This window comes from Geotrypetes seraphini, chromosome 2 (genome assembly GCF_902459505.1).
Source record: "Geotrypetes seraphini chromosome 2, aGeoSer1.1, whole genome shotgun sequence".
NCBI classification, from domain to species: Eukaryota; Metazoa; Chordata; class Amphibia; order Gymnophiona; family Dermophiidae; genus Geotrypetes; species Geotrypetes seraphini.
The window spans coordinates 512,105,020-512,120,366 of record NC_047085.1 but is presented as its reverse complement, the minus strand read 5'-3'; the positions used below and the strand labels follow the sequence as shown (position 1 = coordinate 512,120,366).

Genomic DNA, 15,347 nt, shown 5'->3' with positions numbered 1-15,347 from the left:
GCACGAACATGGGACTTAAGAGGGAGGGAAAGAGATGCTGATTTGGAGGAGGGAATAGAAAGGGAGAATTGTTGGAAATTAGTGTGTAAGAGGGAAAGAGATGATGCACATTACCATACACCAGCACGCTCCCTGCACTCGAGCCAAGAATACCCTCCTTCAGAGACATAAAAAAAAAAAGACGAGAAGTGTTGGGCATAGGGAGGGAGAGGAGTGAGGTAATACATGGGGAAGAGAAGGATGAGAGGAAAAAATGGATGTGGTGGCAAGGGAATAGTGGGACTGATTGAAAGGGATGCAAGAGGGAGGGATGTTGGACATAGTGATGGAGGGAGAGATGTGGCATGGTGCTGGAGAGGAGTGAAAAAAGAAGAAATGGTGGACATGGGGCTGGTGGGCAGGGGTGAAAGATGCTGCACTTTCTGGGTGCAGAGGCCAGGAGTTCCTTTTGCCAAGCCTGGCAGGCAGCAGACGCATTCCTTAGCCACAGATGAGATGAGAAGGGGGATGAGGAGGAGACATGTTGGATGTGGCGGTAAAGGGGGTGGGAGAGAGGCGTCCTAGATCCCTCCCTCTCTCTATTTCTTTCTCCACTCCCTTTGCAGCAAGGGAAGGAATGAATGAAAGAGAGATGAACAGTGAGAGAGAGGGAGACATGTTGCACTTGGGGGTGGAGAAGAGAAGAAGAAATGCTGTGCAGGAGTGGGAAGGGGGAGTATGCTTACAATGGGAGGGAGGGAAGAGAGAAATGCTAGGAGGAACCAATGAACAACAACTGCATGAAGTTGATGAATAATTTGCACAAGACAAGAAAGGGGGGAAAAAAAGTAACTGGAATTAACGATGGAAAACTAAGGGTTCCTTTTACGAAGCCACATTAACGGCTTCAGTGCATGTGACTTTTCATCACGTGCTAACCCCTGGGCTAACCTAAAAACTACCGCCTGCTCAAGAGGAGGCGGTAGCGGCTTGCGCGGCCGGTGGTTTAGCGCGCGGTAATATGCCTTCGTAAAAGGAGCCTTAAATTTCCAGAGAAATAAAGTAAAAACAGAATTTATTGACTGAAATATGTTAGCTTTGGGAAATGTATATATCAGATGTCTTTGTATTGTGTTCAAAAGAAAACAACGTGGAACCGAATCCTGGACTTCCAAGAGTAAAAAATGGTTAAATTTATTAAAGTCTTGATCAAATTAAAAATATCACAATATGCTAAAAGCCAAACACATCCCAGAAGGATAAAGTTACTGTATCATGTATTGGTGCATTCTGTAGGTCAGACCCTACACGGACCGTGTTTCAGCAGTGTTTTGCCTTCTTCAGGGGTCCTTTGGAGTACAGTTATATGAAAACCACACAGAAAACAGGAAAAACAAAAAAATATATATATATGAAACTTAAATATTTCTGGTTTTATTTCTCCAGTGTTGAAGAACTTGCTGACCCTTGATGTGGCTGGTGGGGATTCCCAAGCACCGCCAGCTGAGGACCTCCTCCAAAGATGGCCAGAGCTTCCCTCCACCAAGTGTGGCAGCATCTGTGATTCAGGGACGCTGCTTCTGCTGCCTGCCTGGCTTGGCAAAAGGGACCCCTGGCCTCCTTTGCAGGAAGTTCTCGGCTGGCCTAGCTTGAGGGTCCTCATCAGCTGGAGTATTGTTGAGGAATTTCTGAAAGTGTCACAGAAAATGGAGGTTGAGAATGAATTAAAATAAGGTATCTATTAAAAATCTGGGAACTCAGATGAGACATCTAGTGACAAAGACTGAGGCAATTGTAATTAAGGATTGAAAGGCTTAAATTGCTGATTCTACATTTTAGCTAATGCTAAGGAAGTTCAAAGGTTTAGTTTGATTTGTGACTTTTAAGACGTAAGTAAATTTATATACCATTGTTTAAATAATCATGGAAGTGAAAGATAAAGATTCTAGAGGAGGCCTTGCTGGCTGGGTCGCCAGGTAGAGATGCTGCTGTTCACCGTAAGTTGATTCTAGCGGGCCTATGTACGTTGGGTCAGCTTTGGGAGAATATATCTATGCGTTCTTTTCAGGAGTTGCAGGAGGAATATGGGTTGGAGGATAGGGATTCCTTTATACACATCTGCTTATTTTTCTTTCTCAGCAAGCTTTTTGGGAGCTTTCTTTAGGGGATACTTGGTTGGAACAGGCTCTTCAGGCTGGGGCTGGGTGAGGAGGTGTTTCATGGTTATATCACGCTTTGTTGAAGAGGGAAGCCCCTTATGATCCCTATCAGGTTCGCTGGGGGTGTGATTTGCCTGGAGGGCATAGCTTTCCTCGTTGGGAAATTATTTATAAGCGCTTATTTAAATTGACATTATCCATTAACTGTATTGAGAATGGCTATAAGATGTATTACAGGTGGTATTATACCCCGGTGAGACTTTCCTCCATTTTTCTGGGGGAATGGATTGCTGCTGGTGCAATTGTGGGGGCCGAGGAGACTTTTTACATATTTGGTGGTCCTGTCCAGTAGTACGCTTATTTTGCCAGCAGGTGGGTTGTTCCTTGGTGCAGATTATAAATGTTATTGTGTTCTTTTTTTTTTATTATTATTTATTTTAGAAATTTTTACATTATTTAACAAGCATATCATCTTGTACAGAAAGTGCAATTAAGAAAACATAATATTAAACACAACATTAAAAAAATTTTTTTTCCAAAAAAGAAGAAATAACTCTCAACTTAATCGCACACTAGTCCTCAAAATTAGGATCCAAGACTTAAGAAACGGAGTGATTTAAGGATACAAAATAACAACTAAAGGAAATCACATTATCTGATACTGAAAAGGAGCTAATTATTCCTTGGACGCTGATTTTCCTTCATTCCCAAGGCGCTTCGTGGAGAGGAAGGCTGTCAAATGAGCTGGTTCAAAGAACACATATTTCAAAGTATGATACCTTACTACACATTTACAAGGATATCTAAGGAAAAATAAACCCCCCATCTGGGTCACACCAGGTTTCAACATTAGAAATTCCCTTCTTCTCTTTTGAGTCTCCTTAGAGACATCCGGAAAAATTTGAATATGAAAACCCAGGAAGTCTGTGGTTCTATTTTTAAAGAAAAGTTTAAGGATCCAGTCTTTAATGTTATTGTGTTCTGAGGGAATATTGTTTGCTTAATGTGGGAGTCTGAACAGAAATTAGCGGCATGTCTGTTTACGGTGACCTCTCTTGCTTTGGCACAATGTTGGCATACTCAAGAAGACTTGAGGCGGTCCAGAGGAGGGCGACGAAAATGATAGGAGGCTTGCACCAGAAGACATATGAGGAGAGACTGGAAGCCCTGAATATGTATACCCTAGAGGAAAGGAGAGACAGGGGAGATATGATTCAGACGTTCAAATACTTAAAGGGTATTAACGTAGAACAAAATCTTTTCCAGAGAAAGGAAAATGGTAAAACCAGAGGACATAATTTGAGGTTGAGGGGTGGTAGATTCAGGGGCAATGTTAGGAAATTCTACTTTACGGAGAGGGTGGTGGATGCCTGGAATGCGCTCCCGAGAGAGGTGGTGGAGAGTAAAACTGTGACTGAGTTCAAAGAAGCGTGGGATGAACACAGAAGATTTAGAATCAGAAAATAATATTAAAGATTGAACTAGGCCAGTTACTGGGCAGACTTGTACGGTCTGTGTCTGTGTATGGCCGTTTGGAGGAGGATGGGCAGGGGAGGGCTTCAATGGCTGGGAGGGTGTAGATGGGCTGGAGTAAGTCTTAACAGAGATTTCGGCAGTTGGAACCCAAGCACAGTACCGGGTAAAGCTTTGGATTCTCGCCCAGAAATAGCTAAGAAGAAAAAAAAAAAAAAAAAAATTTTAAATTGAATCAGGTTGGGCAGACTGGATGGACCATTCGGGTCTTTATCTGCCGTCATCTACTATGTTACTATGTTTTCCTGTGATGCCGAATCTTCTCGCAGTTTACTCTCGTTTGGACTATTTGTAACTGATGTCTAAATTGACTGCATTAAGGCATAACACCTTGGCAAACTATTCTAAGATGTGGGAACCCTATGTTAAATGGAGACAGCACTCTACTTAATTCTGTGTTACTTAGCTTGGGGGGGGGAGAATTGGGGGGGTTATGGAGTCTTGTTTTGGAATTATGTACTTGCTTTTTTTCTCTGTTTGGTTACTTTGTCTTGTGTTGTTGGGTTTTTTTTTTTAATTTAATAAAGATATTAAAAAAAAAAAAAGATTACAGAGGAAACAGGATAATTGTCTTTGTATATAGACTTACACATAATCATGTGAATGCCCCTGTTTCTTATATATAACGAACACAAAAGTTAATTAAGAGTTTACACAGATGTTCGGAAGTGCCTGGAAAGTCTGTCCTTATAAACCAGGAAGTAGAGCTTTTCTACTGACATGATATATGTTTTGACAGGTTACAAATGTCAGTGGTTATATGGAGAAAAGGAGTAACACTGACATCTATTGGATTTGATGAGCAAATACTGGTCTATCTTTTACATTGGAAATTTATCTTTAGTTCAGACTATCAAGAGTTAACTTGGACAATTATATAGGAAAAATATGTTTTTGTAAATGAGCTAGGCTCCACAGAATATATGTGTTTAAGAATCTTACACCTCAGACTATTGTATGTTAATGTCAGAGAAAGGATAAAATATATAGCTTTGTCTAGATTTCGTTGAAGGGATTTGAACAGGAGAATGTTATGTGATTTTCTTATTCCTTCCAATTGAACACATGACTACTTTATAATTTGATATTTACATTGCATTTATTATAATAAATCTTGAAGATTTTGTTTTAAAATCTTTAGTGTTTTGTGTCCAATTTTTACATATCAGGATGGGAAGCTCTTCTCTTACTGCTTAAGAGAGGAATTTTCATCCTGTGGAACTTCTCCTGAACCTGTATCCAGGTAAAATTTGCAGCGCCTGGATATTAGTGACCACTGCCGTCGAGGGGAGTGGTCTCCTTTTGGAAGTTGAATTTACTGCCACTTTCATGTACAGCGACCAGTGCTGGACACAGTACTCCAGGTGAGGACGCACCATGGCCCGGTACAGTGGCATGACAACCTTCTCCGATCTGTTTGTGATCCCCTTCTTTATTATTCCTAGCATTCTGTTTGCCCTTTTTGCTGCCGCCGCACATTGCACGGACAGCTTCATCAACTTGTCGATCAGAACTCCCAAGTCCCTTTCCTGGGAGGTCTCTCCAAGTACCGCCCCGGACATCCTGTATTTGTGCATGAGATTTTTGTTACCAACATGCATAAGAACATAAGAACATAAGCGTTGCCTCTGCCGGGTCAGACCAGGGGTCCATCGTGCCCGGCAGTCCGCTCCCGCGGCGGCCCCCCAGGTCCATGACCTGAAAGTGTTCCCTACCTAACCTAAAATATCCATACCCTATTCGCTCAATGTCCTGTAAGGTAAACCTCTATCTGTACCCTGTTATCCCCTTCGCTTCCAGGAAGTCATCCAGTCCCTTTTTGAACCCCAGAATTGTACTCTGTCCTATCACCTCTCCGGGAAGCGCGTTCCAGGTGTCCACCACCCTCTGAGTGAAGAAGAACCTCCTTGCATTCGTTATGAATCTGTCTCCTCTCAGTTTTTCTGAATGACCTCTTGTTTTAGTTGTCCCTGCTAGTCTAAAGAATCTGTCCCTCTCCACCTTCTCTATGCCTTTCACTTTACACTTGTCCACATTGAACCTCATCTGCCATGTTGCAGCCCATTCCTCGAGCCTGATTATGTCACGTTGTAGATCTTCGCAATCCCCCTGCATCTTCACTACTCTGAATAACTTTGTAATGTCCGCAAATTTTATCACCTCGCGCGTTGTATCTATGTCCAGATCATTTATGAAGATGTTGAAGAGCACGGGTACAAGCACTACCACAGTAAAATAACTTTGTGCAGAACAGAAACTTTTAAATTATTGCAGACAGTGGATACCGGCTTGAGTACCTGATTGTAAAAACCGCTTAGATAACCTTGATAGGCGGTATATAAAATCCTAATAAACTTGAAACTTATAACACTCGGACGAGTGCATTGCGGCCCCTGCTTAAGGGAAATCCCCTTAGTAAACAGAAAATTATTTTAAGCACTCAGCAACAGGAGTGTCTGCAGACATTGCTAACTGATGTGTTAGAAGTGTCAGCCTTGAAGTTACCTGATCCAGACAGAGCAAGCAATTCAGCTGCATGTGTTTGAAAATGCCATTCAGTGGGCTGGTGTAGCAGCTCAAAATGAAATGCCAGATTTATATCTATCAGGACATTTACAGAAATAGAAAAAGGATTTACTGTTTGTGAACAGGGAATTGTAGCTGTGTCAGCAGCCATTCAGAAATTATTAGAAACAATTTTTCCACGATCTATCACTGTGCACACTTCTCACAAAGTCCACAAGTTATTGCAACAAACTACATTGCATTTCACAGCTCCAAGATTAGGGAAATACGTAGCTACAATATTACACTCCAGCATAGATGTGAAACCTATCCCCCTTTCTCATCCATTTCATTATCTGTCTGATTGGCTTTGTAGTACTCCTGATTTACACGATTGTCTAGAGCAGATGCAAAAGGAAAATCAACCAATATAGTATCTGTATCTGAAATCCCACATAGAAACATAGAACATAGAAAGATGACGGCAGAAAAGGGCTACAGCCCATCAAGTCTGCCCACTCTACTGACCCACCTCATTAAGTCTGAGTGCTAATGACCTAGTTCCTTAACTCGACCCTCGTAGGGATCCCACGTGAATGTCCCATTTATTCTTAAAGTCGAGCACGCTGGTGGCCTTGAACACCTGCACCGGAAGTTTGTTCCAGTGATCCACCACCCTTTCTGTGAAGAAATACTTCCTGGTGTCACCACTAAATTTCCCTCCTCTGAGTTTGAGCGGGTGCCCCCTTGCGACCGAGGGTCCCTTGGGAAAGAATATGTCATTTTCCACCTCGACACGACCTGTGACGTACTTAAATGTCTCAATCATGTCACCCCTTTCCCTGCGCTCCTCTAGAGTATAGAGCTGCAATTTGCCCAGTCTTTCTTCGTATGAGAGACCCTTGAGTCCGGAGACCACGTGACCATGTTATCTGGTTTACAGGGTTGGCATTAGCACAATGCTGGCAAGATTACCTGCTCTTTGAGAGGATTATACAAGACTGGATTATCTTCAGCTGATGTTGAAGTTGATGGTCTCATGACATAATACTATATCTGCTTACATAGGGGTCTGGGACCCCTATGTAAGATGGAAGGAGCAAGTTAAAGAGATTTGATTTGTTGACTTTTAAGGTGGGAGAGTGTTGGCTGAACCCTTGTTGAGTGCCCTTCATTGCTTGGGCCAAGTGCTGGGTCTGGGCTTTCAGGGGGTTCCTTGAGCCAGAGGAGAGGGAGAGAGACTTCACTGGCCCAGAGCAGGATTAGGGCTTTGCTCAGCCCCAGGAGCCCAAGTTGCCAGCTGCCGCAGGGGTTGCTGGGAGGAATCTCCTCCCTCAGGATTAAAAAGGAATTGGGGGAGGAGCCGGTGATGTCACAAGGGAGAGGGCGGAGCTTCACGATCGAGAAGACAGGAGGAGGAGTTGCTGATTGCACAGAATTTCACTGGGGGCGGGAAGAGGAAGAGGCGGAGACTCTGCTGCTGAAGTGTGTTGTCTAGGAAATGCAGTCAGTGGAGCTCCGCCCCCCTTTGTGACGTCTGGTATATGGCCGGAAGTAAACTGAGTCGTCCATCTTGTGCTGGAGCCTCAAGTGCCCAGTTTCTTTCAGCTTCTGCTCTTCTCTCTCATTCCAAGCCCAGGGAAATGGCTGCAGGATCTTCTGCTCAGATAGGAGCTCCTCCTCCCCCACTTTTCCTGGCAATTCCACTATATGTACGCCTCCCCCAATTTATGTGTATTATCCTATATAATAAAACCCTAGCCGCGCATGCGCACTCAAATCTGCATGCTTCCGTGATCTCTGATCCATCAGATGTATGTCCGTGGCCACAGGAGTGCGCATGCGCGAGTCCCCAGCCTTACTGCTTCCCAGCACCTACCTACAAAGGACTGGCCGCCAGCGTTGGTCTCCCTGCTCTCCAGATCGCGGTGTCGGCTCCTCTCATGAGCCACACCAGAGTCGGAGAAGGTTTCCAACGCTGGCGGGAATCAAGAGGACACTCGCCCGGAGCAGGCCAGACTGCGGGCCGGGCAGGGAAGCGCCGACAAAAAGAAACTCCAGCCGCAAGCTGCTCAATGGGACCAGGCAGGCAGCCATGCGAGGGAGGGAAACAGAATGAAAAATAAAGGTAACGTGCAGGGAGAAGTTGGGCCTGCCTGCGGGAAACGCGATAAGGGAAGGGGGGCCCATGGAGCAGGCTTGACCATGGGAGGGAAGGGGGAGGGGCCAAAAGGAGCAGGAAAAGTAGGGAAGGGGGGTGGGGCAAATGCTGCTACTGCTGCACAGGGACCTGTAGGTGAAGGGAAATACCTGCTGCTGCTGTACAAGGAAGTGGAGGGGGAGGGAAATGGACATGGGGGGGGGGCAATGCCAGATACATAGGGTAGATATTAGAAATGGGGAAAATAGGAACACAGAAGCGAGATTGTTTGGGGACCAAGTTTGTAGGCTCCAGCGGCTTGCACAAATTACATTGTAACGTGCTACGAAAGTAGGAGGGAGGTAGATAGATAGATAGGCTGCGCGAGAGGAGATGAAGGAACAGATGGTAAAGGAGGGAGGGAAGGGTGGTAGAAAGGAACAGATGGTAAAGGAGGGAGGGAAGGGTGGTGGAGGAAAGGAATAGAACAGACATTGAAGGAGGGTAGAGAGGAACAGACCCTGAAGGGAAATGTGGAAGACAGAGTGGGGAGAAGACGCTGGAAGGGAAGAAGACAGATGCCAGACTATAGGGGAGCGAAGGGAAGAAGATGGGTGCTAGACCAATTGGAGGGGGGGTGAAGGGAGAGGCACAGTAACAGCAATGGAAGATGCAGAGAGAAGACACACAGTGGATGGAAGGAATTGAATGAGAAGATGAGGAAAGCAGAAACCTGACAACAAAGGTAGAAAAAAATTCTATTTATTTTCTTTTTCTTTGCTTTAGGATAAAGTACTATATTAGTTGTGTTGATAAAAATTTATAAACAAAGCCCTGCCAGCTGAACATCTCTTTCTCTAGTTCAGCAGCCAGAACTTTGATTTATAAGGAAGGAATAAGCTAAATATTGCAGTACTAAGGTTTATAAGGATGCTGCGGGGACAGTGACGGGGCGGTGAATGGGATGGCAGTGACGGTGACGGGGCGGTGAAGGGGATGGCGGTGATGGTGACAGGGCGGTGAATGGAATGGCAGTGACGGGGCAGTGAAGGGGACGGTGGGCCGGGGACGGGGCAGTAACAAGGACAGATTTTTTCCTCGTGTCATTCTCTAGCGCGCATCTCCTCAGCGGGTCCTCAGTTCAACGTTTTCCGCAGGGCCCAGAAGTCCCGTTTTCTTCAGCTCTGCAGTTCTTAGTTGCCTTCTTGCACCGCGGCTTTGTTATTTTCTACGTGAAGTTGCTGTGCAGGCGCATCTTGTGAGTTGGAAAAAAAAAATAATAATAATAAACTTCTTTTTCTTCGCTGATTTTCGACCGACGGCCTCTGGGCTTAGGCCCTGCCGCTGAACCTCGTTCCTTCACGGTTTCTTTTTTTCTCTTATGTCCCGACCTAATGTGGATTGGAACAAACTTTCCGCTACGACCAGCGGCAGCAGGAAGCTATTAACCTCTATAAAGGGAGCTAGACTCAGACAATTGGTATTGGAGCCCACTAGGGATCGGGCGATCCTAGACCTAATACTCGCCAATGGAGAAAGTGTCACCGAGGTCTCGGTAGGCGATACGCTAGCCTCCAGTGACCACAACATGATACGGTTCAATCTCAGGAAAGGTTTCACAAAGTCAAGCACATCAACCAAGGTCCTCAACTTTAAGGGCACAAACTTCAAAAACATGGGAGATTTTGTCCAGAGGGTGCTGCAAGACCAAGCTGAAACAGATAATATAGAGTGATGTGATCAACTCTCAAATCAACCATACGAGAAGCAACCAACCGCGTCTATAGTGTGTAAACTCATGGAAACACTGATCAAACAGAATCTTGACACAATCCTAGACGAAGAAAAACTGCATGATCCACACCAACACGGGTTCACCCAGGGAAGATCCTGCCAATCTAATCTGATTAGCTTTTTTGACTGGGTTACTAGATAACTGGACGCCGGAGAGTCACTGGACGTGGTATATTTGGACTTCAGTAAAGCATTTGATAGCGTCCCTCATCAAAGATTACTGAACAAGCTGAAATCGATAGGATTAGGAGACACTCTAACTACATGGGTTGGGGATTGGCTGAGCGGTAGACTTCAGAAGGTGGTGGTGAACGGTACCCCATCCGAAGCAACGGACGTGATCAGTGGAGTGCCGCAGGGCTCGGTCCTGGGCCCGATTCTATTTAACTTATTCATAAGAGATATGTACTTATTCATAAGAGATATGACGCAAGGACTTAGAGGAAGGGTATCACTGTTCGCCGACAACGCCAAACTTTGCAACATAGTAGGCAGATGCTTATTACCTGATAATATGACACACTACCTACTGCTACTGGAACAATGGTCAAACACTTGGCAGCTAGGCTTCAATGCTAAAAAATGCAAGATAATGCACCTGGGCAAGAGAAACCCGTGTAGAACTTATGTACTAAATGGTGAGACCTTGGTTAGGACCACGGAGGAACGCGATCTAGGAGTGATCATTAGCGAGGACATGAAAGTTGCCATTCAAGTAGAGAAGGCTTCCTCCAGGGCAAGACAAATGATGGGGTGTATCCACAGAAGTTTCGTCAGCAGGAGACCTGAAGTTATGATGCCGTTGTACAGAGCCATGGTGAGGCCTCACTTAGAGTACTGTGTTCAGTTTTGGAGACCACACTACCGAAAGGACGTGCTGAGGATCGAGTCGGTTCAGAGAATGGCCACCAGGATGGTAATGGGGCTCAAGGATCTCACGTATGAAGAAAGACTAAAGAAATTGCGGCTGTACTCACTTGAGGAAAGAAGAGAACGGGGAGATATGATTGAAACGTATAAGTACATCACGGGATGCATCGAGTCAGAAGATGATATCTTCGGGCTAGCGGGACCCTCGACCATCAGAGGGCATCCGCTGAAAATCAGGGGAGGGAAGTTCCATGGCGACTCCAGGAAGTACTTCTTCACCGAAAGAGTAGTGGATCATTGGAACAGACTCCCACTCCAGGTGATAAAGGCCAGCAGCATGACGGATTTTAAGAGAAAATGGGATACTCACGTGGGATCTTTAAGGGAGTAAATTCAGGGGAGGGGATACTTGGAATGGGCAGACTTGGTGGGCTATAGCCCTTTTCTGCTGCTTTTTTCTATGTTTCTATGTTTCTAAACAATAGACCACAGTGGTTCTCTAAGGAGATCTCAGACCTCATAAAAAAGAAGAAAAGGGCGTTCATCTTCCACAAACAATCAGCAAGAAGCAAGAATCCAAGGAAGACTATCTGGCCAAGTCTAAAGTGGTCAAAACGGCAGTCAGGGAGGCCAACTCCGAATGGAGGAAGACCTTGCGAAGAGCATCAAGACGGGCGATAAATCCTTCTTCAGGTACATTAGTGACAGAAAAAGAAACACAGATGGGATAGTACGCCTTAGGAAACCCAACGGGAACTTTGTGGAATCGGATTCCGAAAAAGCCAAACTGTTAAATGAATACTTCTGCTTGGTCTTCACTTGCGAGGTGCCGGAATCCGGCCCTCAGCTGCCGACAAGGGAAAGCTCGGAAGACGCATTTCAAAATTTTGAGTTTACGCCCAGTAGTGTCTATGATGAGCTATCTAGACTCAAGGTGAAGCCATGGGACCAGACAAACTACACCCTAGGGTGATCAGGGAACTGAGTGAGGTCCTGGAGGAACCGTTATCCGCGTTCTTCAATCTTTCCCTAAGTACAGGAAGAGTTCCGTTGGATTGGAAGACGGCTAACGTCATTCCACTCCACAAAAAGGGAAGCAGGACAGAGGCTGAGAATTACAGCCGGTGAGTCTCACTTCGATAGTAAGTAAACTTATGGAAACGCTAATCAAATGCCAATTGGATACAATCCTGAACGAGGAGAAACTACGGGATCCCCATCAACATGGTTTTACGAAGGGAAGGTCCTGCCAATCAAATCTGATCAGCTTCTTTGACTGGGTAACAAGGAAGTTGGATACAGGGGAATCCCTGGACGTCGTGTACTTGGACTTCAGCAAAGCGTTTGATAGCGTCCCACACCGCAGGTTATTGAGCAAAATGGGTTCGATGGGACTGGGTGTAACATTAATCGCATGGGTTAGGGACTGGCTTAGGGGTAGACGTTAGAGGGTAGTGGTTAACGGTACCCTCTCCGATACGACGGAGGTGATCAGCGGAGTGCCGCAGGGCTCGATCCTATTAACATCTTCGTAAGTGACTTGACTGAGGGGCTTCGAGGTAAAATTACATTATTTGCCAATGACGCCAAACTATGCAACATAGTAGGCAAAAGCTCATCGGACGAAAGCACAGTGCCTGACAAAAGCTCAATGCCTGACAGTATGACGCAGGACCTACTCCTGCTGGAGCATTGGTCAAAGACTTGGCAACTAAGTTTCAATGCCAAAAAATGCATTGCAGGACTTACACCCTAAATGGCGAGATCCTAGCAAGGACTGTAGCAGAACGCGACATGGGCGTGATCATTAGCGAAGACATGAAGACTGCCAATCAAGTGGAGAAAGCTTCTTCCAGGGCTAGGCAAATCATGGGTTGTATCCGTAGAAGTTTCGTCAGCCATAAGCCCCAGGTTATTATGCCATTGTACAGACCCATGATGAGACCCCATCTGGAATACTGTGTGCAATTCTGGAGGCCGCATAATCAAAAGGATGTGCGGAGAGTTGAGTCGGTTCAGTGAATGGCCACCAGAATGGTTTCAGGACTCAAGGATCTCCCATATGAGGAACGGCTGGGTAAGTTGCAATTATACTTAAGTTTATGTTAAGTATTGTATTACTCCCTAAATATTGTCATTTTATTATTATGTCCATCGCTTTGAATTATGATTAAGCGATTAATCAAAAACACTAATAAACTTGAAACTATACTCACTCGAAAAACACAGAGAGAGGGGAGACATGATCGAGACGTTCAAATATGTCACGGGCCGTATCGAGGTGGAAGAAGATCTCTTTTTTCTTAAAGGACCCATGGCGACAAGAGGGCATCCGTGGAAAATCAGGGGTGGGAAATTTCATGGCGATACCAGAAAATATTTCTTCACCGAAAGGGTGGTCGATCGCTGGAATAATCTTCCACAACAGGTAATTGAGGCCAGCAGCGTGCCAGATTTTAAGAAAAGATGGGACTGGCATGTCGGATCTCTTCATGGAGGTAGATAGGGGGTGGATCTTTGGTGTGGGCAGACTGGATTGGCTGTGGCCCTTTTCTGCCGTCATTTTCTTTGTTTCTATGACTCACCTCCTCCTCGTACTGAGGCTTCTATACCTCGTTTATCGAAGCCCATCGAGACTCCTTTGAGGTCAAAGCATAAGCCTCGACCTCGCAAGTCTCCTACTCCTCCTGCTTCTTCTCGGGGCACATTCAGGTCGAGGACCCCTCCATCGAGACCGTCTGCAAGGGAACCTTCTCCAAAACAGCAGTCGAGCAATTCGTCCCTCAGACTCCGGGGACTAATCCTTCAAGGATTCTGAAGCGCAAACACTCTCTGACACCTCCTCTAATATACAGTGGAGCTTCATCAGTGGCCATGGCGCTCGATACTGACATGCCATCTCAATATTCCAGAGAAGCTTCGCCATCTTATTTGGCAGCACCCAAGTCTCAGTCTCCTTCTCCTGAGGAACCCTCCACTTCAAAATCCACCTCTTTTGCGAGGTTTGTCTTTGATATGGGTAAGGCTCTTCAGTTGGATCTACACTCTGAATCTAAGTACAGTCCTGAGTACTTGGCCGACATGGAGTTGCCTCATCCACCCAAGGAAACCTTGAGACTTCCCATGACTCCTGTGTTAAAGCAAACGTTTCTCAGGAATATGGAAACCCCTTACTCTATTCCGGCCATACCTTTTAAGATGGAATCTCGTTATCATATGGTTCCTTGCAAGGGGTTTGAAAAACCACAGCTATCTTACCAATCCCTAGTAGTGGAATCTTCACTTAAGAAAGCTCAACCCTCTAAGGTCTATGCTGCGGTGCCGCCAGGCAGAAAAGGCCGCACTATGGATAAGTTTGGCCGCAGAATTCCATGATGGCAAATCGAATTCTCAACTACAACTACCTCTTTACATATATTTTAATCATTGCTTTAAAATAATGCCAAAGTTCTTTCCTGCCCTTGAGGAGCAATGCCTTCCAGAGTTCAAAATGATTCTCCAAATCCGCCTGTTCATGCTGCAGGCCACATATGATGCTTTTGAGATGTCATCTAGGGTCACACCTTTGCTGTGGCTATGCGACACCTGGCTTGGTATGGACATGGTCTCCAATTTATAGGACCGTCTGGCAAATTTGCCTTGCCAAGGAAATGAACTTTTTGATGATTCCATAGAGGCTGCTACCAAGCGTTTCTCTGAACATGAGCGCTCCTTTGCCTCCCTGGTCTGGCCAAAGGCTAAGACTCCACCTGCTCGGCCTTACAAGCCTCCGCCACGTCGTTACCCTCAGAAAATGACTTCACCTTTCTCCAGACCTCTGCCCAGACGGCAACAACAGCAGCAGCAGCAGCAGTGACAGGCTCCTGCTGCGGCTAAGCCAGCCCAGTCTTTTTGACGTTCCCAGTCTGAGCATACCAACCTTCATCCACCAGACTTCTCTCCTGCCCATAGGAGGTCGGCTTCACCACTTCTACCATCAGTGGGAGCTCATTACCTCGATCTATGGGTTCTCAACATTATTCGGGAGGGATACTCACTTCAATTTCTTCATGTACCTCCAGCTCTCCCTCCAAGAGAGTTTCCTTCCAGTACGTCGCAACTTCCCCTTCTTCTTCAGGAAGCTTAGACTCTTCTTCGACTTCGAGCTGTCGAGGAGGTTCCCTTGAACCAATGGGACATGGGATTTTATTCCCGTTATTTTTTAGTCCCAAAGAAGACGGGGGATCTAATCTAATCTAATCTAAACCTTAAGTTTATATACCGCATCATCTCCATGAGAATGGAGCTCGACACGCGACCTATTCTAGACCTCAGAGCCCTCAACAAATTTCTAGTCAGTTTTGGATGCTCTCTCTGCCAACACTTTA

At 45.5% G+C, this 15,347-nt stretch overlaps 1 protein-coding gene across 3 annotated transcripts in view; it reads right to left on the bottom strand.

The window, feature by feature from the left end:
* Nucleotides 1-1,142: 1,142 nt before the first annotated feature.
* Nucleotides 1,143-15,347, bottom strand: part of LOC117355271 (zinc finger protein 82 homolog) — a 46,782-nt gene continuing 32,577 nt past the window's right edge. For all 3 annotated transcript variants that reach the window (XM_033933575.1, XM_033933576.1, XM_033933577.1), the window contains exon 5: nucleotides 1,143-3,320. In XM_033933575.1, the coding sequence (XP_033789466.1) occupies nucleotides 3,163-3,320 (158 nt within the window). In that variant the 3' untranslated portion in view covers nucleotides 1,143-3,162. The remainder of the gene's footprint in view (nucleotides 3,321-15,347) is intronic.